This window comes from Cherax quadricarinatus, chromosome 17, assembly GCF_038502225.1.
Source record: "Cherax quadricarinatus isolate ZL_2023a chromosome 17, ASM3850222v1, whole genome shotgun sequence".
Taxonomy (NCBI): Eukaryota; Metazoa; Arthropoda; class Malacostraca; order Decapoda; family Parastacidae; genus Cherax; species Cherax quadricarinatus.
This window is the reverse complement of record NC_091308.1, coordinates 23,756,754-23,783,656: the sequence shown is the minus strand read 5'-3', so window position 1 is coordinate 23,783,656 and position 26,903 is coordinate 23,756,754. Positions and strand designations below refer to the sequence as shown.

The following is a 26,903-nucleotide window of genomic DNA, read 5'->3' as shown; positions in this document are numbered from 1 at the left end:
CTCACACATAAAACATGGTGTCATACACAGTGGTGTTTTACACTCTCACACATAAAACATGGTGTCATACACAGTGGTGTTTTACACTCACACATAAAACATGGTGTCATACACAGTGGTGTTTTACACTCTCACACATAAAACATGGTGTCATACACAGTGGTGTTTTACACTCTCACACATAAAACATGGTGTCATACACAGTGGTGTTTTACACTCTCACACATAAAACATGGTGTCATACACAGTGGTGTTTTATACTCTCACACATAAAACATGGTGTCATACACAGTGGTGTTTTACACTCACACATAAAACATGGTGTCATACACAGTGGTGTTTTACACTCCTCACACATAAAACATGGTGTCATACACAGTGGTGTTTTTACACTCTCACACATAAAACATGGTGTCATACACAGTGGTGTTTTAAACTCTCACACATAAAACATGGTGTCATACACAGTGGTGTTTTACACTCCTCACACATAAAACATGGTGTCATACACAGTGGTGTTTTACACTCTCACACATAAAACATGGTGTCATACACAGTGGTGTTTTACACTCACACATAAAACATGGTGTCATACACAGTGGTGTTTTACACTCCTCACACATAAAACATGGTGTCATACACAGTGGTGTTTTACACTCTCACACATAAAACATGGTGTCATACACAGTGGTGTTTTACACTCTCACACATAAAACATGGTGTCATACACAGTGGTGTTTTACACTCTCACACATAAAACATGGTGTCATACACAATGGTGTTTTACACTCACACATAAAATCAGTGTGTGTGTATTTTCGTGTTAGTTTTTTTTATGTGCAAAGACAAAACACCTCGTCTGAGCAGTTTTCTTCAAAGTATTAGCAGGCAGTTGTGTTATGTAGTTATCCTAGGTAAATGGTCGTGTGTCATCATTCCTTCCTAATTTCCTTCATTCCTTTCCTTCCTGGAGGCTACCTGGAGGGCATTCCACCTCTCTTCCTACATTCCTTCATCTGTCCTTCATTACTTTTTTCCTTCCTTTCATCTAGTCCTTCCTTCATTCCTGCCTTCCCTTCTTGCTTCTGGTTTCTATAATATATATACACATATATAGTCACTAGATACTTTCATATAACTGCTATTATCACCATTCAGCAAGCTTGTCTTGTGTGCGAGTGTGTGGCTTATAATTGTTTTGAGTCAGGAGTGGGCAGCTGTCAAAATGACATATTGTCTCATTACTCACTCCCCCTACCTGCTGTCAAAACAATGGGGTCGGATGCTGCTTCCCCTCCATTCTATCTAATTATCTTTCTCCCTCATTCTATCTCTTTCAATCTGTCTCTCTCTTTCTCTCTGTCTGTCTATCTCTGTCTCACAGTACACATAAATACAAGTATACATAGTGTAAATTACTAGGATAACCCAAAAAATCCAGACAAAGTGCTATACTCTGCTTGAAGATGTGAGTAAAGTGATGACACAGTCTGTAGGCTCTCTGAGACAGAGCTAGATGGATAGACAGAGCTTGGCAGACAGACAATGTTTGTTCGTCGTCGTCTTCCTCCTCCTCCCTCCTCCTCCTCCTCCTCCTCCTCCTCCTCCTCCTCCTCCTCCTCCTCTCCTCCCCTCTTCTCCCTCCTCCTCCTCCTCCTCCTCCTCCTCCTCCTCCTTCCTCCTCCTCCTCCTCCTCCTCCTCCTCCTCCTCCTCCTCCTCCTCCTCCTCCTCCTCCTCCTCCTCCTCCTCCTCCTCCTCCTCCTCCTCCTCCTCCTCCTCCTCCTCCTCCTCTCCTCCTTCTCCTCCTCCTCCTCCTCCTTCTCCTCCTCCTCCTCCTCCTCCTCCTCCTCTCTCCTCCTCTCCTCCTCCTCCTTCTCCTCCTCCTCCTCCTCCTCCTCCTCTCCTCTCCTCCTCCTCCTCCTCCTCCTCCTCCTCCTCCTCCTCCTCCTCCTCCTCCTCCCTCCTCCCCTCCTCCTCCTCCTCCTCCTCCTCCTCCTCCTCCTCCTCCTCCTCCTCCTCCTTCCTCCTCCTCCTTCTCCTCCTCCACCTCCTCCTCTCCTTCCTCCTCCTTCCTCCTTCCTCCTTCCTCCTCCTTCCTCCTCCTCCCCTCCTCCTTCCTCCTCCTCCTCCTCCTCCTCCTCCTCCTCCTCCTCCTCTCCTCTCTCTCTCCTCCTCCTCCTCCTCCTCCTCTCCTTCCTCCTCCTCCTCTCCTCCTTCCTCCTCCTTCCCCCCTCTCCTCCTCCTCCTCCTCCTCCTCCTCCTCCTCCTCCTCCTCCTCCTCCTCTTCCTCCTCCTCCTCCTCCTTCCTCTTTCTCCTCCTCCTCTCCTTCCTCCTCCTCCTCCTCTCCTCTCCTCCTTCTCCTCCTTCCTCCTCCTCCTCCTCCTCCTCCTCCTCCTCCTCCTCCTCCTCCTCCTCCTCCTCCCTCCTCCTCCTCCTCCTCCTCCTCCTCCTCCTCCTCCTCCTCTTCCTCCTCCTCTCCTCCTCCTCTCCTTCTCCTTCTCCTCTCTCCTCCTCCTCTCTCCTCCTCTCCTCCTTCCTCCTTCCTCCTCCTTCCTCCTCCTCCTTCTCCTCTCCTTCCTCCTCCTCTCCTCCTCCTCCTCCTCCTCCTCCTCCTCCTCTCCTCCTCCTTCTCCTCCTCCTCCCTCCTCCTCTCCTCTCCTCCTCCTCCTCCTCCTCCTCTCCTCCTCCTCTCCATTCTCCTTCTCCTATCCTCCTCTCTCCTCCTCTTCCTCTCCTCTTCTCCTCCTCTCCTCTCCTCTCCTCCTCCTCTTCCTCCTTCCTCTCCTCCTCCTCCTCTCTCATCTCCTCTCCTCTCTATCTCCTCCTCCTCCTCTCTCATCATCTCCTCTCCTCATCTCCTCATCCTCCTATCTCCTCTCTCATCCTCATCCATCCTCCTTATCCTCCTCCTCCATCTCCATCCTCTCTCCATCCTCTCCTCCATTCATCCATCCATCCTCATTCCTCCTCCATCCTCCTCATCTCCTCTCCTCCTCCATCCATCATCATCTCCTCCTCCTCCCTCTCCTCCTCCCCTCCTCCTCCTCCTCTCCTCCTATCCTATCTCCTCCTCTCCTTCCTCTTCTCCCTCCTCCTCCTCTCCTTCTCCTCCTTCTCTCTCTTCTCCTCTCCTCTCTCCTCCTCCTCCTCCTCCTCCTCCTCCTCCTCCTCCACCTCTCCTTCTCCTCTTCCTCTCCTCCCCTTCTCCTCTTCCTCTCCTTCTTCCTTCTCTCTTCTCCTCCTCCTCCTTCCTCCTCCTCCTTCTCTCCTCCTCCTCCTCCTCCTCCTTCTCCTCCCTCCTCCTTCCCTCCTCCTCCTCCTCCTCCTCCTCCTCCTTCCTTCTCCTCCTCCTCCTCCTCTCCTCCTTCTCCTTCCTCCTCCTCCTCCTCCTCCTACTTCCTCCTCCTCCTTCTCCTCCTCCTCCTCTCCTCCTTCTCCTTCTCCTCTCCTCCTTCTCCTCCTCCTCCTCCTCCTCCTCCTCCTCCTCCTCCTCCTCCTCCTCCTCCTCCTCCTCCTCCTCCTCCTCCTCCTCCTCCTCCTCCTCCTCCTCCTCCTCCTCCTCCTTCCTCCTCCTCCTCCTCCTTCTCCTCCTCCTCCTCCTCCTCCTCCTCTCCTCCTCCTCCTTCTCCTCCTCCTCCTTCCTCCTCCTTCTCCTCCTCCTCCTCCTCCTTCTCCTCCGTCCTCCTCCGTCCTCCTCCGTCCTCCTCCTTCTCCTCCTTCCTACTTCTCCTTCCTCCTTCTCCCTCCTCCTCCTCCTCCTTCTCCCCCTTCCTCCTTCCTCCTCTTGCTTCCTCCTTCTCCTCTTCTCCTTCTTCCTCTTCTCCTCTTCCTTCTCCTTCCCCTCCTCCTCCTCCTCCTCCTTCTCCTCCTTCTCCTTCTCCTCCTCCTCCTCCTCCTCCTCTTCCTCCTCCTGGCTCTTGACAGCTGCCCCCCCTCCCTCCACCCTGGTTTAGGCTCATCAAAGGTCAGCTCTTATCAGATGTTATCTCCCCTTATCTTGTCACTGTCATGGGTTGAACTGTTTTCATGCCTCAATTATTATTATAATCAAGGGGGAAGCGCTAAACCCGGAGGATTATACAGCGCCTGGGGGGGGATGTGGAAGGCATTCAGGCTTAATTCGGGGAACTGGAGCACAGATCCAATTCCCTAAATCAAGAGCCCCTCACCAACATCAAGGAACCTTCCTTGAGGGGTTCATGCCTCAAGGGAACATATTATTACATATTATTATTATTAGGTCGTCGTCGTCTTCTTCTTCTTCTTCTTCTTCTTCTTCTTCTTCTTCTTCTTCTTCTTCTTCTTCTTCTTCTTCTTCTTCTTCTTCTTCTTCTTCTTCTTCTTCTTCTTCTTCTTCTTCTTCTTCTTCTTCTTCTTCTTCTTCTTCGTCTTCTTCCCTCCCCCTCCTCCTTCCTCCCTCCTTCCTCCTCCTCCCTCCTTCCACCTTCCTCCTCCTTCCTCCTCCTCCTCCTTCCTCCTTCCTTCTTCCTTCTTTCCTCCTTCCTTCCTCCTTCTTTCCTCCCTTCCTCCTTCCTTCCTTCCTCCTTCCTTCCTCCATCCTTCCTCCATCCTTCCTCCATCCTTCCTTCCTCCTCCTCCTCATCCTCGTCCTCCTCCTCCTTCCTCCATTGTCTTTTGGTCTCAAACTCCTCGAAATCATGAAATTGATCTTCAATGACACTTCCATCTGTGTTAGAGCATCACTTGGGAAGAGAAGAGTCCCAGATTTGTTGGGGAGTCATGTATTTCTTACTGCTAGACATGCTGAAAATGGACGACTGAAATGGTATTCCCACAATGCACCACTGGCTCCCCGATTTTTTTATATGGTGCACACTGACCATGGAGACCCATTCTCTCACATGTGGGCCTACCAGCTTTCTCCTGCTTGATTTGAAGCCGCTAGAATTTATGCGTATAGATAAGTCAAACACGGTATCTCCTATGACGTATTACGACCACAAGTGTCACAAGTGCTATCACCAATCATTGCAACACTCTTTAACAAATCCATTGAGTCCTCTACCTTCCCTACAGTTCTCAGAATAGCAAGGGTCACCCCGATCCATAAAGGAGGAGACCAAACAGAGTTGAATAACTATAGGCCAATATCCAACTTACACCCTCTCTCAAAAATCTTCGAAAAATTAATTCATAAACAAATCTACTCCTACCTCATCTCCCAAAACATACTCATCCCCTGCCAATTTGGATTCAGGCCTAATAAAAATACTAATGATGCTATTACACACATGCTAGAACATATATACACTGCAATAGAGAAAAAAGAAGTCACACTGGGGATCTTCATTGACTTACGTAAGGCTTTTGATACAGTTGACCATGACTTGCTCCACATAAAATTGTCACACTATGGTATAAGAGGGCACTCCCTCAACTACCTCAAGTCATACCTCAGCAACAGAAGCCAATATGTGTACACAGATGGGGCAAACTCTTCCGCACAACCAATTACAGTTGGTGTCCCACAGGGAAGTGTCCTTGGCCCTCTTCTCTTTCTCCTATACATAAATGACCTACCAAATGCTTCGCAGTTACTCAACCCCACACAATTTGCAGATGACACTACATACGTCTTCTCTCACCCGAGCCCAGTCACGCTAGCCAATACTGTAAACACCGAATTACAGAAAATATCTACCTGGATGAGGACTAACAAACTTAGACTAAACATTGGCAAAACCTACTTCATTCAGTTTGGTAACAGAGCTACAGATATCCCTCTTAACATAATGATAAACGGATCACCTATCACATAGCTAACAGAGGGAAAATTCTTAGGAATCCACCTTGATAATAGACTCAAATTTCATACACATATACAACAAATTTCTAAGAAAATTTCCAAGACCGTAGGCATACTATCGAAGATACGGTAGTATGTTCCGCAGTCAGCTCTCCTGGCCCTATATCACTCTCTTATTTACCCCTATCTTACCTATGGAATTTGTGCATGGGGCTCAACAACAATTAACCATCTCAGACCACTAATTACCCAACAAAAGGCTACAGTCAGAATGATAACAAATTCCCACTACAGGCAGCACACTCCACCAATATTCAAAACACTAAACCTACTCACCATACAAAACATCCATACTTATTACTGCACCTATTACATACATAGAACACTTAACTCTGATATTAACCCTCCCCTCAAACACTACCTGTTTATAAATTCAAGTCTCTTCTCAAAGATCACTTACTCACCCAAAACCAAATAAATACTGAATAATTGAACCTTATCAATTGTATATCTTAAATGTTTCTCATAATTATATCACATAAATGTTATACCTAAGACCCAATCTAACTTTGTTATTATTTTAAATACACTACCTAACAGAATACTCCATTCTACTGAAGGTACAGCAATGCATGCAACCATATGACCTGTCTTTGTAATACTCATTTGTGCTTTATTGTTATCTGTTTACAGTAATGTTTTATCACTGATTACATCATTGTTTAGTTAATCTTCAGTTAATTTTAAGCCTGCCCGTAATGCTATGCATACAAGTGGCTTTGGCATACTGCTCTTACCTGTATTTTTTTGTACCTCTGTATGTTCAAATTATTAAATAAATAAACAAATAGTTGCTTATGTCTCCCGAACTTCCTCCTCCCTTAGTTTGTACACTTTCACCTCCCTCTTACTTTTTGCCATTTTCCTCTTTTCCCATCTACCTCTTACTCTAACTGTAGCTACAACTAAATAATGATCCGATATATCAGTTGCCCCTCTATAAATGTGTACATCCTGGAGCCTACCCATCAACCTTTTATCCACCAATACATAATCTAACAAACTGCTTTCATTAGATGCATATCATACCTTGTATATTTATTTATCCTCTTCTTCATAAAATATGTATTACTTATTACCAAATCTCTTTCTACACATAGCTCAATTAAAGGCTCCCCATTTCCATTTACCCCTGGCACCTCAAATTTACGTACTACTCCCTCCACAACATTTTTGCCCACTTTAGCATTGAAATCCCCAACCACCATTACTCTCACACTTGGTTCAAAACTCCCCATGCATTCACTCAACATTTCCCAAAATCTCTCTCTCTCCTCTACACTTCTATCTTCTCCAGGTGCATGTATGCTTACCATAACCCACTTTTCACATCCAACCTTTATTTTACTCCACATAATCCTTGAATTAATACATTTATAGTCCCTCTTTTCCTGCCATAACTTATCCTTCAACATTATTGCTACTCCTTCTTTAGCTCTAACTCTATTTGAAACCCCTGACCTAATCCCATTTATTTCTCTCCACTGAAACTCTCCTACCCCCTTCAGCGTTGTTTCACTTAAAGCCAGGACATCCAGCTTCTTCTCATTCATTTTTTTTTTTTATTATCACACCGGCCGATTCCCACCAAGGCAGGGTGGCCCGAAAAAGAAAAACTTTCACCATCATTCACTCCATCACTGTCTTGCCAGAAGGGTGCTTTACACTACAGTTTTTAAACTGCAACATTAACACCCCTCCTTCAGAGTGCAGGCACTGTACTTCCCATCTCCAGGACTCAAGTCCGGCCTGCCGGTTTCGCTGAATCCCTTCATAAATGTTACTTTGCTCACACTCCAACAGCACGTCAAGTATTAAAAACCATTTGTCTCCATTCACTCCTATCAAACACGCTCACGCATGCCTGCTGGAAGTCCAAGCCCCTCGCACACAAAACCTCCTTTACCCCCTCCCTCCAACCCTTCCTAGGCCGACCCCTACCCCGCCTTCCTTCCACTACAGACTGATACACTCTTGAAGTCATTCTGTTTCGCTCCATTCTCTCTACATGTCCGAACCACCTCAACAACCCTTCCTCAGCCCTCTGGACAACAGTTTTGGTAATCCCGCACCTCCTCCTAACTTCCAAACTACGAATTCTCTGCATTATATTCACACCACACATTGCCCTCAGACATGACATCTCCACTGCCTCCAGCCTTCTCCTCGCTGCAACATTCATCACCCACGCTTCACACCCATATAAGAGCGTTGGTAAAACTATACTCTCATACATTCCCCTCTTTGCCTCCAAGGACAAAGTTCTTTGTCTCCACAGACTCCTAAGTGCACCACTCACTCTTTTTCCCTCATCAATTCTATGATTCACCTCATCTTTCATAGACCCATCCGCTGACACGTCCACTCCCAAATATCTGAATACGTTCACCTCCTCCATACTCTCTCCCTCCAATCTGATATTCAATCTTTCATCACCTAATCTTTTTGTTATCCTCATAACCTTACTCTTTCCTGTATTCACCTTTAATTTTCTTCTTTTGCACACCCTACCAAATTCATCCACCAATCTCTGCAACTTCTCTTCAGAATCTCCCAAGAGCACAGTGTCATCAGCAAAGAGCAGCTGTGACAACTCCCACTTTGTGTGTGATTCTTTATCTTTTAACTCCACGCCTCTTGCCAAGACCCTCGCATTTACTTCTCTTACAACCCCATCTATAAATATATTAAACAACCACGGTGACATCACACATCCTTGTCTAAGGCCTACTTTTACTGGGAAAAAATTTCCCTCTTTCCTACATACTCTAACTTGAGCCTCACTATCCTCGTAAAAACTCTTCACTGCTTTCAGTAACCTACCTCCTACACCATACACTTGCAACATCTGCCACATTGCCCCCCCTATCCACCCTGTCATACTCCTTTTCCAAATCCATAAATGCCACAAAGACCTCTTTAGCCTTATCTAAATACTGTTCACTTATATGTTTCACTGTAAACACCTGGTCCACACACCCCCTACCTTTCCTAAAGCCTCCTTGTTCATCTGCTATCCTATTCTCCGTCTTACTCTTAATTCTTTCAATTATAACTCTACCATACACTTTACCAGGTACACTCAACAGACTTATCCCCCTATAATTTTTGCACTCTCTTTTATCCCCTTTGCCTTTATACAAAGGAACTATGCATGCTCTCTGCCAATCCCTAGGTACCTTACCCTCTTCCATACATTTATTAAATAATTGCACCAACCACTCCAAAACTATATCCCCACCTGCTTTTAACATTTCTATCTTTATCCCATCAATCCCGGCTGCCTTACCCCCTTTCATTTTACCTACTGCCTCACGAACTTCCCCCACACTCACAACTGGCTCTTCCTCACTCCTACAAGATGTTATTCCTCCTTGCCCTATACACGAAATCACAGCTTCCCTATCTTCATCAACATTTAACAATTCCTCAAAATATTCCTTCCATCTTCCCAATACCTCTAACTCTCCATTTAATAACTCTCCTCTCCTATTTTTAACTGACAAATCCATTTGTTCTCTAGGCTTTCTTAACTTGTTAATCTCACTCCAAAACTTTTTCTTATTTTCAACAAAATTTGTTGATAACATCTCACCCACTCTCTCATTTGCTCTCTTTTTACATTGCTTCACCACTCTCTTAACCTCTCTCTTTTTCTCCATATACTCTTCCCTCCTTGCATCACTTCTACTTTGTAAAAACTTCTCATATGCTAACTTTTTCTCCCTTACTACTCTCTTTACATCATCATTCCACCAATCGCTCCTCTTCCCTCCTGCACCCACTTTCCTGTAACCACAAACTTCTGCTGAACACTCTAACACTACATTTTTAAACCTACCCCATACCTCTTCGACCCCATTGCCTATGCTCTCATTAGCCCATCTATCCTCCAATAGCTGTTTATATCTTACCCTAACTGCCTCCTCTTTTAGTTTATAAACCTTCACCTCTCTCTTCCCTGATGCTTCTATTCTCCTTGTATCCCATCTACCTTTTACTCTCAGTGTAGCTACAACTAGAAAGTGATCTGATATATCTGTGGCCCCTCTATAAACATGTACATCCTGAAGTCTACTCAACAGTCTTTTATCTACCAATACATAATCCAACAAACTACTGTCATTTCGCCCTACATCATATCGTGTATACTTATTTATCCTCTTTTTCTTAAAATATGTATTACCTATAACTAAACCCCTTTCTATACAAAGTTCAATCAAAGGGCTCCCATTATCATTTACACCTGGCACCCCAAACTTACCTACCACACCCTCTCTAAAAGTTTCTCCTACTTTAGCATTCAAGTCCCCTACCACAATTACTCTCTCACTTGGTTCAAAGGCTCCTATACATTCACTTAACATCTCCCAAAATCTCTCTCTCTCCTCTGCATTCCTCTCTTCTCCAGGTGCATACACGCTTATTATGACCCACTTCTCGCATCCAACCTTTACTTTAATCCACATAATTCTTGAATTTACACATTCATATTCTCTTTTCTCCTTCCATAACTGATCATTTAACATTACTGCTACCCCTTCCTTTGCTCTAACTCTCTCAGATACTCCAGATTTAATCCCATTTATTTCCCCCCACTGAAACTCTCCTACCCCCTTCAGCTTTGTTTCGCTTAGGGCCAGGACATCCAACTTCTTTTCATTCATAACATCAGCAATCATCTGTTTCTTGTCATCCGCACTACATCCACGCACATTTAAGCAACCCAGTTTTATAAAGTTTTTCTTCTTCTCTTTTTTAGTAATTGTATACAGGAGAAGGGGTTACTAGCCCATTGCTCCCGGCATTTTAGTCGCCTCATACGACACGCATGGCTTACGGAGGAAAGATTCTTTTCCACTTCCCCATGGACAATAGAAGAAATAAAAAAGAACAAGAGCTATTTAGAAAAAGGAGTAAAACCTAGATGTATGTATATATATATATGCATGTGCGTGTCTGTGAAGTGTGACCAAAGTGTAAGTAGGAGTAGCAAGATATCCCTGTTATCTTAGCGTGTTTATGAGACAGAAAAAGAAACCAGCAATCCTACCATCATGCAAAACAGTTACAGGTTTTTGTTTCACAGTCATCTGGCAGGACGGTAGTACTTCCCTGGGTGGTTGCTGTCTACCAACCTACTACCTTCTCATTCATAACATCCACAATCATCTCTTATCATTTGCACAACATTCATGCACATTCAGACTTCCCACTTTGACAATTTTCTTCTTCTTATTCTTTTTAGTAATTATTACAGGAAAAGGGGTTACTAGCCCATTGTTCCTGGCATTTTAGTTGACTTTTACAACACACATGGCTTATGGAGGAAAGATTCTTATTCCACTTCCCCATGGATATAAAAGGAGAAGTAATAAGACCAAGAACTATTAAGATAAAACCAAAGAAAACTCAGATGTGTGTGTATAAATAAGCATGTACATGTATGTGTAGTGTAAGTAGAAGTAGCAAGATGTACCTGTAATCTTGCATATTTGTGAGACAGACAAAAGACACCAGCAATCCTACAATCATGTAAAACAATTACAGGCTTTCGTTTCACACTCACTTGGCAGGACGGTAGTACCTCCCTGGGTGGTTGCTGTCTACCAACCTATTTTTTTTTGTTTTGGTCTTATTACACATAGAAAATTACCCTCTCCATTTAAAATTAAAATAAAAATATTTGGAGTGCTATCAGTAAAAACATAGATCAACATTTGGACAGTTAATGGGTTAAAGTGCAGGCATTGTACTTCCACCTCCAGGACTCAAGTCTGGCTAACTGGTTTCCCCTGAATCTCTTCATGAAATATTACCCTGCTTGCACTCCAACAGCTCGTCAAGTCCCAAAATTCATTTGTCTCCATTCATTCTTTTCTAACACACTGACACATGCTTCCTGTATGTCCAAGACCCTTGCACACAAAAATTCTTTCACCCCCTTTCTCCATCCTTTTCTAGGACATTCTCTACCCCAATCCTCCCCTCCACTACAGATGAATCCTCCATGTCATTCTGTTTTGCTCCATCATCTCTAAATGACCACACCACCTAAACAACCCCTCCTCAGCCCTCTGAATAATACTTTTGTTAACTCTACACCTCTTAATTTCCACGCTATGAATTCTCTGCATAATATTTACACCACACGTTGCCCTTAGACAGGTCATCTTCATTGCCTCCAGCCTTCTCCTTGCTACATCATTTACAACCCATGCTTCACACCCATATAAGAGTGTTGGTACCACTGTACTCTAATATATTCCCTTCTTTGCCTCCATGGATAATGTTCTTTGTCTCTACAGATACCTCAATGCACTGCACACCCTTTTTCCTTCATCATTTCCATGGTTTACCATGTCTTTCATAAACTCATCTGCTGACATGTCTACTCCCAAATATCTGAAAACATTCAGTTCTTCCATACTCCCTCCCTCCAATGTGATATCCAATTGTCTTTACCTAACTCGTTTGATACCCTCATCACCTTACTCTTATCTATGTTCACTTTCAACTTTCTACCTTAACACATCCTCCTAAATTCGTCCACCAACTTTTTCAGCTTCTCTTTAGAATCTCCCAAAAGCATAGTATCATCAGCAAAAAAGTAACTGTGTCAACTCCCATTTTGTATTTGATTCCCCATAATTTAACCCTTTCAGGGTTTTCAACGTACTAGTATGGCTTACGCACCAGGGTTATTGACGTACTAGAACGCCTAAATTCTAGCACCTTCAGATCTATCGAGAGAAAGCTGGTAGGCCTACATATGAAAGAATGGATCTATGTGGTCAGTGTGCGCAGTATAAAAAAAATCCTGCAGCACACGGTGCGTAATGAGAAAAAAAAACTTTGTGTTTTTGGATTAAAACAGCAACTTTGCACTGTATTTTTGTATGATATTTATTGTTGTATTCCAGTTTTCCTGGTCTCATTTTATAGAATGGAAGACATATTACAGAAATTGAGATGATTTTGATTGGTTTCACAATGAAAAGTACCTTGAAATTAAACTCAAAGTAGCAGAAATGTTCGATTTTTACCAAAGTTCAAAACAAATCATGCCAAGCGTCCAATACACGTCACTTGGTGAGTCTAATATTCTTTCACAAGTGCGCTGTGATTATTTATACCATTTCTACACTAATGCAGTAGTCTGCATAACAGTAAATCTTCTATTTTTGTAAGAATAAAAATTCAAAGTGGAAAGCAAAAGAAATATAAGAGGGGCCTGGGGACGTGACTAACGAACAGAGGACTTGTTATTTTAGTGCCAGGAATGTCTGTCTTGTTTATTCTGGACACTGTTTGGAAATTGGCATCTTCTGAAATTTGTGTGAAATTGGCAATATTGCCAATTTCTAGCCACTTTATTGGATAGTTGAAATTGGTAAATGGGTGGTTTCTTGTACTCATTCGATAGAAAAAATGGAGTTCTAGCGAAATAAATATGATCTTTGTCGGCTAGTACAGAGGAATTGGCTGAAAATAGGGCTCAAATTTGGCGAAATCGCCGATGCGTGAACATCGGCGATACTGCTAACTTCGCGAAAGTATAATTCCGTAAGTTTTCCATCAAATTTCATACTTTTGGTGTCATTATTGGGAAAAGATTCTCTATCATTTCATGAGAAAAATATTTTTTTTTTTTTTCCGAAAATTTTTCGACCCTGAGAACAGTTTAGGAGAGGGCCTCTCGACCCTGAAAGGGTTAATCCCACTTCTCTCTCCATCTTCCTTGCATTTACTTCTTTTACAACCCCATCTATAAATATTTTAAACAACCATGGTGACATTACACATCCCTGTCTAAGGCCTACTTTTACTGGAAATTAATCTCCCTCCTACACACCCTAATCTGAGCCTCACTATCCTCATAAAACTCTCTATAACATTTAGTATCATACTACCCATGCCATACTCTTGCAACATCTGCCACATTGCTTGCCTATCCACCATATCATATGCCTTTTCTAAATCAATAAATGCAATGAAAACTTCCCTACCTTTATCTAAATATTGTTCACTTATATGCTTCAGTGCAAACACTAGGTCTACACATTCCCTACCCATTCTAAAGCTTCCTTGTTTGTCTCTGACCCTGCTCTCTGTCTTACCTCTAATTCTTTCAGTAATAACCCTACTATACACTTTACACTTTTTACGTTCTCTTTTGTCCCCCCCTTCCCTTTATATACAGGAACTGTACATGCTCCCTGCCAATCCCTATATACCTTCCCCTCTTTCACACATTTAATGAACAAAAGTACCAACCACTCTAAAACTTTATCCCACCTGCTTTTAACATTTCTGTCATGATCCCATCAGTTCCAGCTGCTTTACCATTTTTCATTCTAAGAAAAAATGACTTGTTTGCCCTAAATGGGGAAGGGGAAAGGGTCTTCAGTTGTTAAATATTATTCAGAGACTCCAATTAGTGAAACTTTGGTTCTGAAAGTGGGGGAAGTATGATGCTTGCACTCTGAAGGAGAGGTGGATATGTTGCAGTTTGGAGTGTTATTTGAATTGTGATGTTTGCGCACTTTTAGCAAGACGAGTATTGAGTGAATGACTGAATTTGTTTCTTTGCATTGTCCTACCCTGATGGGAAGTTGGGATAGTAAATTCTTCATTCTTTCAACGCACCTGCCGTATCCCACCGAGGTGGGGGTGGCCCGAAAGGAAAAACAAAAGTTTCTCCTTTTACATTTAGTAATATATACAGGAGAAAGGGTTACTATTCCCTTGCTCCTGGCATTTTAGTCACCTCTTACAACATGCATGGCTTACGGAGGAAGAATTCTGTTCCACTTCCCCAACGGCACAACACTGGCCCCGCTATGTGTCAAGATGACAGTTCGATTCACTGTCCATTCTTCAGTGTGTGTGTGTGTGTGTAAAAATAACAATTAAAAATTATGAGATAGTAATTAACAATATACAATTCAAGGATGTAAGATAGGCCTTTACTTTATAGTTATATTATTATACACTACTTTTTCAGATATTTATTTGCATATGATATTGATGTTTTTCTTTTCACTGGCAGGTATTCCTAAGTCAGTACGTGGTGAAGCCTGGCAGTTGATGATGCAACAGTACATGGCACAGAATCAGAAACTTGAGCCACAGATTCCTGGTTATAACTTGCCTTATGAGAGTATGATCAAAGAGCTCACTTCACAGCACCATGCTATACTTATTGACTTAGGTTGGTTCATACTTCAGTATTTAATGAAACATTACTGTTTTGGAAAGGCTATTATGCAGTACAGTTCATTGTTCATGAATTTTTTCTTTATGAATTATTTGGTTACCTTCACTAATTTTTTTTTTTGTTACATTCATCATTCATTAATTTGCTTTCTTGTCAAAAGTGTGTTGAGATCACAATTTGAATTACCGTTTAACTGCAGCATCCTCACCCCTCCTGCAGAGTGTAGGCACTGCCCCTCCCACCTACAGGACTCAAATTTGGGTAACCAGTTTTCCCGAATCCCTTCATAAGTGTTACTTCACTAACACTCCAATAGCATGTCCATTACAAGCCACTGGTCTCCATTCACTCCAGTCTAACATGTTCACACAAGCCTGCTGGATACAGAAGCCCCTGAAACTCAAAGCTTCTTTTACCTCCCTCATTCCATCCATTCATGAGACACCCCTACCCCCCCTTGCTTTCCACCCCAGATATATTTACCCTCTTTATTTAAGATGGTTGTGGCTGGTAAGAGATAGCCAATGCTCTTTGAATTGTTAAAAGGTGTGTTATAAGGGATGTAACTAAAAGAATTTTTGAATGAATACTGTACCTGTGTAGGTCTCACATGTCACTAGTGTTCAGTGTATACAGTGTATGATGAAAGAGCAGTGTATAATGAAAAAGCACTATTAGTTTCCAAATTACATTAAATATAATTTATTCATTATAAGAAGGCTTCAGAATTCACAGTGGAGATGACTTGCATTTTGCTGGAGCCTTTCCATTTCATATGGAAACTATCATAGGTTACTGAGAGAGGTTAATGAATGAAGTATACTTGATAATATTTGAAAATTTAAAAAATGCACTGTTTTTAAAATTAACATGACTTTAGTATCAACAAAGATTGTTTCCATTAAAGGTAGAACGTTCCCAACGCATCCATACTACATGCAAACACTTGGGCCTGGCCAGCTTGCCCTTTTCAATTTACTAAAAGCTTATTCATTATTGGATAAAGATGTTGGGTACTGCCAAGGTCTCAGCTTTGTTGGCGGTGTTCTTCTTCTTCATGTAAGTTTTCATTTTGTACAGTGTTTCTTGTCACTAAGTTTTGTCTTAATAAATGCACGAACCTTGAGATTTCCCTTTTAAAATGAACAAAATGTATCTGTTTAATGGTTTTTAAGATTTATGTTCCAGTGTATGATGAACTGAAATGGATGCATAACAGTTTAAGTATTAGGACTATAGTAGACTGTCTGTTACCACGGGTTCCTTTACCACGTTTTCTCCATTACACCATTGCAGAATTATGGCATGTTTTTGAAAGATTGGATATCAGATTGGAGGGAGAGAGTATGGAGGAGGTGAATGTATTCAGATATTTGGGAGTGGACGTGTCAGCGGATGGGTCTATGAAAGATGAGGTGAATCATAGAATTGATGAGGGGAAAAGGGTGAGTGGTGCACTTAGGAGTCTGTGGAGACAAAGAACTTTGTCTTTGGAGGCAAAGAGGGGAATGTATGAGAGTATAGTTTTACCAACGCTCTTATATGGGTGTGAAGCATGGGTGATGAATGTTGCAGCAAGGAGAAGGCTGGAGGCAGTGGAGATGTCATGTCTGAGAGCAATGTGTGGTGTGAATATAATGCAGAGAATTCGTAGTTTGGAAGTTAGGAGGAGGTGCGGGATTACCAAAACTGTTGTCCAGAGGACTGAGGAAGGGTTGTTGAGGTGGTTCGGACATGTGGAGAGAATGGAGCGAAATAGAATAACTTCAAGAGTGTATCAGTCTGTAGTGGAAGGAAGGCGGGGTAGGGGTCGGCCTAGGAAAGGTTGGAGGGAGGGGGTAAAGGAGGTTTTGTGTGCGAGGGGCTTGGACTTCCAGCAGGCATGCGTGAGCGTGTTTGATAGGAGTGAATGGAGACAAATGGTTTTTAATACTTGACGTGCTGTTGGAGTGTGAGCAAAGTAACATTTATGAAGGGGTTCAGGGAAACCAGCAGGCCGGACTTGAGTCCTGGAGATGGGAAGTACAGTACCTGCACTCTGAAGGAGGGGTGTTAATGTTGCAGTTTAAAAACTGTATGTAAAGCACCCTTCTGGCAAGACAGTGATGGAGTGAATGATGGTGAAAGTTTTTCTTTTTTGGGCCACCCTGCCTTGGTGGGAATCAGCCAGTGTGATAATAAAAAAAATAAAATAACTTCATAAAATTCAACAAACATGGTACAGGTCCGCCATCACAAATCCGGCAATCAGTTATTCGGTTCCTTCAGTTATTCGGCACTAATTTTGGCTAGCATAATTTCAAATTTCCAGGGTCGCCACACCAACCTGCTGGTACTATTTGGTGGCACTACTTGGTGCATAAGTCGCTCCAATTTCTTTTTCTCCATTTATTGTTATAACCTGCTTATTTTTAGCCCTAGCCAAAGTTCCAATGAATAAAAGAAGTGTTTCTCATTGTGTAAAGCACCTACACAGTACACTGTCCATAAAAGATAAATTGGCTTTGAAGCCACTGTCGGTTGCCATGAGCTCAGTCTCGTGATGCAGGGGAATATGCTTTATTATTACGCTAATATCAGCACTACAGCTTATTTACCTATCACAACTGATCTTTTATGACATAATAAACAATATAAATAACAAAAACATTGTAAAACTCTAGAATGAATAATATTTGGCATAATACCGAGTGGATCGACTGAGGTATGAAGAGGATATGGTATACAAGTACCATTCTCCTATCCCTGCCCTTGGGGCTTATATTAGAGAAAGCGGAGTATAGCACAGGGCTAACTGTGATATACACTCATAATGCACTCTAAAACTGAAACAAAAAAGCTATTTTCTCTACATTGATAATCATACATAGCAGCATATGTGTAGAGAACCTAGGATAACACAAAAAAAAAGTCAGATGATAATTAATGGAATTCACTTTTCAGCTATTAGCTGCCCATTAGTGGTATATTTTCGTATAGTTCTTATGGTTGTATTCTCGTTTTTTTGGTCTCATTTGATAGAATGGAAGATATATTACAGAAATAGATATGATTTTGATTGGTTTCATGAAGAAAAGTACCTTGAAATTGAGCTCAAAGTAGTGGAATTGTTCAATTTTTGCCGATGTTCAGTGTAAACAAATTATATCACACGTCCATTACATGGCAGCTGGTGGGTTTAATATGCTTTCACAAATGCGCTGATATTATTTATACCATTTTTTACAATAATTAAGCAGTCTCCATAATAGTAAATCTTCTATTTTTTTTTTGTGTGTGTGAATAAAAACTCAATATGGAAAACCCTCAGGAAGGTTCCTTGATGTTGGTGAGGGGTTTTTGATTAAGTGTGAAAGGGTTAAAATTTCCAGGGGTCGCTGCTACTGTCTGGTGGCGCTACTTAGAGCAGAAATCATTCCAATTTGTTTTTCTCTCCATTTATTGCTAAAACTTGCTCACTTTTAACCTTAGCCATGGTTCCAACGAAAGGAAGTGTTTCTCATTGTGTAAAGCACAAACACCGTACATTGTCCATAACAGATAAGGTTGAACTTCTGAAAAAACTTGACAGTGGTGTGTCTGTGAGGAACTTGTGCGAGTTATACAACATTGGCTCTTCAACAGTTTATGACATAAAGAAACAGAAAACAAAATTACTGAGTTTCTTTGCTAACAGTGATTCAAAGAAACAGATGTGTAAAAGGAAAACAATGAGGGAAGGAAAAAGTTCAGAACTAGATCAGGTTTTGATGAAGTGGTTTAGGGTACGTGTAAGTGAAGGTGTTCAGCTGTCTGGAGCTCTGGTGAAGGAACAAGCCAAAATTTTTCATGAAGAACTAGGATTAGATTATGAATGTGATTATAGTGAAGGTTGGTTACAGCGTTTCAAAGATCGACATGGCTTCAAGTTTCATGCAGTGGTGTGGTGAAAAACGTTCAGCGGACACAGAGGCAGCTGCTAAATTTGTTGATGAGCTCGCCAAGTTAGTTTCAGATGAAAAATTAAGTCCTGAGCAGGTCTACAATGCAGACGAGACAGCATTGTACTGGAAATGTACACCAAGAAGAACCCTGACAACTGAGGATGCAGAATCACCAACAGGATATAAAGCATCTAAAGATCGTGTCACTGTATTGGCATCCTCTAATGCCGCAGGAACGCACAGATGCAAGTTACTGGTCATCGGTAAAAGTTTACGCCCCAGGACTTTCAAAGGCATGACACAGTTTCCTGTGATTTACCGTGCCAACAAAAAAGGATGGATAACAACTGAAACTACATTGAATTGGTTTGGAAGCCATTTTCTTCCAGAAGCAAGAGCTCACTGTGACTCTGTTGGTTTGGACCACAACTGTAAGATAATGCTTATTTTAGATAACTGTTCCGCACATCTGAAAGCAGAACTCCTGGTAAAGAACAATGCTTTCAGTGTCTACCTCCCACCTAACTGCACATCATTAATTCAACCCCAGGACAATGGCATACTACGTTCTTTTAAGTCTAGGTATCGCACTCATTTTCTGAGGTGCCTACTGAGTGCAGTTAACTCTGGCAGACCAGTACGTGAGTTTCTTAAGGAATTTAATGTGAGAGATATGGTTTACTGTGTTGCAAATGCTTGGAAGTCTGTAGAGGCATCCACACTGAAAAATGGATGGCATAAATTGTGGCCAGGGTTAATGTTCGAGACTGCACCTGGAGAAGACAATGAAAATGACTTTACAGGATTTAGGGCTTCAAAGGAAAAACAGATTATACATAGTCTGCTTTCTTTTGCCAGTGATCTGACTAATCCTGCTGCGAATGATCTTGCATCAAGGATGGATGAAGGTAATGTTGGGGAATGGATGAATGTAGATGAAGATGCAGCTACTGTACATCATTATACTGACTCAGAAATTGTGCAGATGGTTGTAAATCCAGAGCAGCAAGCCAGTGGAGGAGAAAGCAGTGATGAAAATGAGGAAGCTATAGCAGAAAGAGTCTCAATTGATAGGTTAATTCAGTTGGCAGGTGAACTGCTAAAAGATCTAGAGCAACGAAGTTTTATAAGTGAACAAGAAATAATGAATGTTTACATGCTGCAGGACAAACTAATCAAAGAAAGGCCAAAATATATGAAACAACTCAGCTTGAAAGATATGTTCAAAAAAATAGCTGAAAAGCATGCAACAGAAGAGTCACCACTTGAAAATCTAGTGCCTTCAATATCTGCTCAGCCTGATGTGCTACCACTGTCATCAGTTCCTGATATCTCAGTCACCTTCCAAGATGAAGAAGATGGCAATCCTGACAGCCCTTCACCTCAAGACATGTAAATGTATTTAGCTGTAAATTTCAGTTATTCACTTTGTAAGCAGCAGTGGTGAACTTTCTTGTGTAAGTAAAGTTGGTTAACTTTATTAAGTGTATTCTAACCTAACCACCCTGTAATCCGCTCAGTCTTGTGATGCAGGGGAATATGCTTTATTATTACGCTAATATCAACATACAGCTTATTGCCTATCACAATTGATCTAATATGACATAATAAACAATATAAATAACATAAAACATGTTAAATACTCCAGAATGAATAATATTTGGCATAATACTGAGCAGTTCAACGGAGGTATGAAGAGGATATGAGATACATGTACCATTCTCCTATCCCTGTCTTGGTGGCTTATATAAGAGAAAACGGAGTATAACACAGGGCTAACTGTGATATACACTCATACTGCACCATAAAACTGAAACAAAAAAGCTATTTTTTCTATATAGATTATCACGCGTAGCAGCATATGTGTAGAGAACCTAGGATAACCCAAAAAAGTCAGACAACATGGCTTATTTCTAGTACCTGCTTTGGGTTAGCCATATATGATTTTTGGTAAATATTCGATTCCCAGCCAGGGTAGAAACATTAGACGTGTTTCTTTACACCTGTTGTCTATGTTTACCCATCAGTAAATGGGTACCTGGGTGTTAGCCGACTAGTGTGGGTGTTATCCTGGGATACTGACCTAATTTGCTTGAAATACTCTGCATAACAAGTGGCTTTCTGTATACAGTGGTCCCTCGTTTTTCGTAATTAATCCGTTCCTGGAGGAGCTACTATAAACGAAATTTACGATTTGCGAATCAATTTTCCCCATAAGTAATAATGTAAATGCAATTAATCCGTTCCTGACACCCAGAAGTATTAAAACAAAAAAATTTTTACATGAAATATACATGTAGTACATAAACAATACAAAGGGAAATGATGAATGAAACATTAACAGCAGAACACTTACCTTTATTGGAGATTCTTCTTAGTGTATGGGAGACTGGAGGAGAGAGATTGGATTGTTTACAGTTTGGAAGGGGAATCCCCTTCCAGCAACACCTCAGGTACCAATTGCTTCTCTGGGGTTGCTTCTCTTCTCTGTTTCTTAATGCCACTAGGACCACCTTGAGAGTCACTCTAGTCCTGTCTCGCAAAGTAACTGTGGAGAGAGCTCTGTTTCTGGCATCTCTTTAACACTTCCCTAAAATGGCCCAAGACTTTGTCACTGTACATATTTCTCACCTCCTTACCACAGGCTTGGCACTAGGAGCTTTCTTTGGAGCCATGGTAGCTTATTTAGTACTTGCAAGCACTAAAATGAGTGGAATATTATGAAATATTTTGTAGGAGCACTTGAGGGGACCTTCACTCACTGGTAAACAATGCCAGACTGGCTGGGTAGGGAGGCCGCCTTGGCTCACACCGTGTGTACGCGTCCCGGACAAACTACTATTCGCGAGTCAACCTATGAAAAGCGAGTCCATGTTTATACGAAAATACCCCTATGATTGGCGAAATTTACGATTGCCGAGAACTACGAAAAGCGAGGGACCACTGTAGTAGTATGTCACTGATGTCAGCTATGTCTGTATCCCATGTACAATGGACCCCCGCTTAACGATCACCTCCCAATGTGACCAATTATGTAAGTGTATTTATGTAAGTGCATTTGTACGTGTATGTTTGGGGGTCTGAAATGGACTAATCTACTTCACAATATTCCTTATGGGAACAAATTCGGTCAGTACTGGCACCTGAACATACTTCTGGAATGAAAAAATATCGTTAACCGGGGGTCCACTGTATATGTATGTGTATTATTATTATTATTATTATTATTACTATTATTATTATTTTCTCAGTTGTTTGTTGAGTTATCTTATTGAAACTTGGGCAATGTATGATGGAAAGATACTTCTCAACGTACACCAAAAATGAAAAATCAGACCATAAATAGCGGAGTTCACTTCTCAGCCATTAGTGGCCGCTTAGCGGTATATTTTTATGTGGTTTTTATGGTTATATTCTCGTTTTTTCGGTCTCATTTGGTAGAATGGAAGATATATTACAGAAATAGATATGATTTTGATTGCTTTCATGATGAAAAGTACCTTGAAATTGCGCTCACAGTAGCATAAAAGTTCTATTCTTTAGCGAAGCTCAAGAGTAAACAAATGACATCACCGTCCAGTACCTGTCTGCCTGCCAGTCCCAGTTCCAATACGCAGTCAAGAATGGATTGACATTATTTATACAATTATTACAATAATGCAGCAGGCTGCATTATTGTAATAATTGTATTGTAGGAAGCTGTTGTTGTGAAAGGGGTAGACGTAGATATGCTCACCAAAAAGAGATCGCAAATACTCGAAGATACTGAGAATTTGTTGTTAATGTGGATCATCGAAAAACAGTTAGCAGGAGATAGTGTTATGCAGTTGATAATTTGTGAAAAGGCAAGGCAGTTGCATATTGATCTCATAAAGAAAATGCCTGCAATGAGTGCTGATGTTAGTGAATTTAAGGCCAGCAAAGGCTGGTTTGAGAGATTTGAAAAGCATAGTGGCATACACAGTGTGGTAAGGCATGGCAAGGCTGCCAATTCTGACAAATGTGCGGCTGAAAAATCCATGCAGGAATTCATGGATTATGTAGAGGCTGAAGGATTCGTCCCCCAACACCTGTTCATTTGTGATGAAACAGGCCTCTTTTGGAAGACAATGCCAAAGAGGACCTACATCATGCAGGAAGTAATGGCACTGCCAGGACACAAGCCTATGAAAGACAGGCTAACTCTCATGTTCTGTGGTAATGCTAGTGGGGATTTCAAAGTGAAGCCTTTACTGGTGTGTCACTCTGAAAATCCCAGTGTTCAAGAAAAACAGTGTTGCCAAGAGTAAATTGTGTGTGATGTGGAAGGCTAACAGTAAGGCATGGGTCACAAGGGAAATTTTCCTCGATTGACTCAATGAAGTGTTTGCCCCAAGTGTGAAGAAATACCTCCTGGATAATAAATTGCCACTCAAGTGCCTCCTGCTAGTGGACAGTGCTCCTGGTCATCCTCCAGACTTGGATGACCAAATGGTGGATGAATTTACTTTCATCACAGTGAAGTTCTTGCCCCTGAATACCACTCCTCTCATCCAACCCATAGACCAGCAGATCATTTCAAACTTCAAAAAAGCAATGTTTCAAAGGTGCTTTGATGTGACCTCGGACACTCAGTTGATCCTAAGAGAGTTCTGGAAAGATCACTTCACTATCCTCAATTGCATAGGCTTGGCAGGGAGTGACTTCCAGGACAATGAACTCTGCTTGGAGAAAATTGTGGCCAGATTGTGTCCTCAACAAAGATTTTGAAGGGTTTGAGGCTGACCCTGACAACCATATGCCAGTTGTGCAATCTATTGTGGCATTGGGGAATTCCCTGGAGGTAGATTTGACTGGCCAGGATGTGGAAGAGTTGATGGAAGACCACAGTCAAGAGCTAACCACTGAAGAGTTGCAAGACCTTCATCTGCAACAGCAACAGAGCACAGCTCAGGAAATTGCTTCAGAGGACAAGGAAGAGAGATGGAAGAAGATGCCTTCTTCTAAGCTTAAGGACACTTTTCAAGGTGGAGTGAGGTGCAAACATTTATGGAGGAACATCACCTTGACAAAGCTGTTGCAAGCCGTGTCGGCAACATGTACAATGACAATGTCTTGTCCCATTTGAGGCAAATTTTAAAAAAATGCCAGAAACAGAGCTGTCTGGAAGAATCTTTTGAGCAACAGGGTTCCAGTGACTCTCAAGCTGGTCCTAGTGGCATTAAAAAACAAAGAAGGGAAGTAACCCTGGATAAGGACTTGGTACCTGAAGTCTTTATGGAATGGAATTCCCCTTCTAAACAATAGTATTACTTCTCCATCCTCTCCCCTCCTCCCGTCTTCCATACACCAACAAGAGTCTTCAATAAAGGTACAGTGGACCCTCAGTTTTCGTGTTTAATCCGTTCCAGAGCCATCAGCCAAAACTGAAACCATTTTCCCCATAAGAAATAATGTAAATGGAATTAATCCATTCCAGACACCCAGAAGTATCAAAAAAAAATTTTTTTTTACCTTAAAGATAAATTAACATGCACAAAAGAATGAACATTACACATGACCTATATTGAAGGCTGTTGTTGATGGATGGAAGACAGGGAGGAGAGGAGAGGGAAGAGAGGTTATTGTTTGGAAGGGGAATCCCCCTCCATAAGGACTCTAGGTACCAAGTCCTTATCAGGGGTCACTTCCCTAGCTTAAATATAGATTTACATGCAGAAAAGAATGACAAATAAATATAAAGCACTAATAAAATGTATAAATGAACATTTAACATCACACTTAGCTTTATTGAAAAGACATGTTGGTGTATGGCAGACCGGGCGGAGGGGAGAGGGAGGCGAGTTTATTGTTAGAGAAAATGACACTAATATCAACTCTACAGCCTATTTATGACATAATAAACAACATTAATAACATAGAAACATGACATATACTCTAGAATTAATAAAATAAGTCATTATGTATGTAATGACAGGTGTTCTGTTGTTGGGTGTATAAGGGCCACTGTGAGCGTAAGCTGTACATAATGTTGGTGAAGGCTGCAGCTAAGGCGGCAGTGTTTTCTGTAGCCCTATATAACTCCAAAAACATTGCTGAATCACTGAAGAAGGCACCCTCTACCACCATCACAACCACTACCACCCTCTACCACCATCACTATCACCCTTTACCACCACAACTTTCGTATTTTTCTACAAACTTTTTCTTGAATTATATCATATTTCTCACATTCTTTACCAAGGGGCTGGCACTAGAAGCTTTCTTTGGGCCCATGGTGGATTATTTAGCAGTCACACACAATAAACAAGTGGCAAAAACAATGGGCTATTATGAAATGTTTCGTATGACCCATCAGGATATGTTCACTCACCGAGAAACGGTGCTATACTGGCTGAGAATGGTGTGGGAGGCGGCTTTGTCTGCATGCTGGGCACTGGACAGGTTCCGTACGATCAACAAAAATGGAGGTAATCGACAAAAACAGAACCAAAAAATCAACGAAAAAAATCGGCCAACACCGAAATCGGCAATAAAGGAGATCGACGAAAATGGAGGTCCACTGAGAGTGTGATATTATTCTTTTATACTTGATTTCTCAGTCTTTTCTCTATATAAATCTATATTTAATCTACTAAAAAATATTTTTGTTAATACTTTTGGGTGTCTGGAACGGATTAATTGGATATACATTACAGTTGAACCTCGGGTTACGAATTTAATCCATTCCATGAACTTGTTCGTATCTTGATTTGTTTGTATGCTGGGTTAATTTTCCTCATTTAAATTAATTAAAATGCAATTAATTCGTTCCAGCTGAATTCCTGCTCTCAGGAGGCATGGCAAAATAACCCTAATAACAACTCTACGGCTTATTTATCTGTCACAATTCATCTAATATGACATAATAAATAATATAAATAACACAGAAACCTGATATACACTCTAGAATGAATAAAATGGGTTGTTACATGGACGGCGGAGGCAGGAGGATTGTGGTCGGGAGTGGTCATGCATTCTCGCTATGAAAACATCAGGGGTGTTATTATAAGAGAAAACGGAGTTTGTGAGGCTAGATGAATTTGATCTGGTGTACATATGACATTTACATACCTTGGAGAAGAAATGCAGAGTGGCATATCCTCTCAGGAGTTCACACTTTTCTTTGAACTGCTATGTACAATTTTTGTGTTTATCTCACTACACTACATATTCATTGATGCTTGGCTTTTTCTCCATGCTTTTCACACTTTTCAATTAAGAACTGCTATATACAATTTTTATGTTTATCTCACTACACTACGTATTCACTGACTTTTTGGCTTTTTCTCCATTTGTCACGCTTTCACCTGCAGGGTGTTTCAATAAATAACTCTCCAAGGAGGTTTGTTTCTTCCTTTCAGAATGTTTCGGAAATGACTTACTCAAGCATCATTACATAGCTCCAATGCACGACCACTCGAAACTTTCTCTGGGTGTTTCTTTTCAATAAAGTCTGAAAATCTCTCCCAGATTCCCAACATTTCTTTTATCTCACTTGTGGAGATATACTCCTCCACATCTTGTGCCTCCATGGTACGAATGTCCTGCAAAACCTCCTGTTGCTGTTGATCATGTAGTTCATCTAACTCCTCCATCATCAGCTCCTCGGAGTGCTCCTCGATGAGATCGTTCACTTCATCTTCATCCACTTTCATGCCCATGACCTTACCAAGGGACACAATCTCCTCCACCACTGGCGCTGTGGGTTCGAATCCTTTGAAGTCCCTTTCGGGCACAACCTCAGGTCACAGCTTCTTCCACGCAGAGGTCAAGGTCCTCCTTGTAACACCCTGCCAGGCCATATTTATAATTTTGAGGCATACCACGATGTTATAGTGGTCCTTCCAGAACTCTCAAAGGGTCAAGTTTGTGTTCTCTGTCAGGTCAAAGCAGTGGCAGAACAGGTGCAT

At 41.7% G+C, this 26,903-nt stretch overlaps 1 protein-coding gene across 1 annotated transcript in view; it reads left to right on the top strand.

The window, feature by feature from the left end:
- The window catches only part of plx (PTB_TBC1D1_like and TBC domain-containing protein plx), a gene marked incomplete in the record, with an annotated part of 401,111 nt that overhangs the window by 250,008 nt on the left and 124,200 nt on the right, over positions 1-26,903 (top strand). The window contains 2 exon segments of the mRNA XM_070085876.1: positions 14,882-15,043; positions 15,957-16,108. Of these exon segments, the coding sequence (XP_069941977.1) occupies positions 14,882-15,043; positions 15,957-16,108 (314 nt within the window).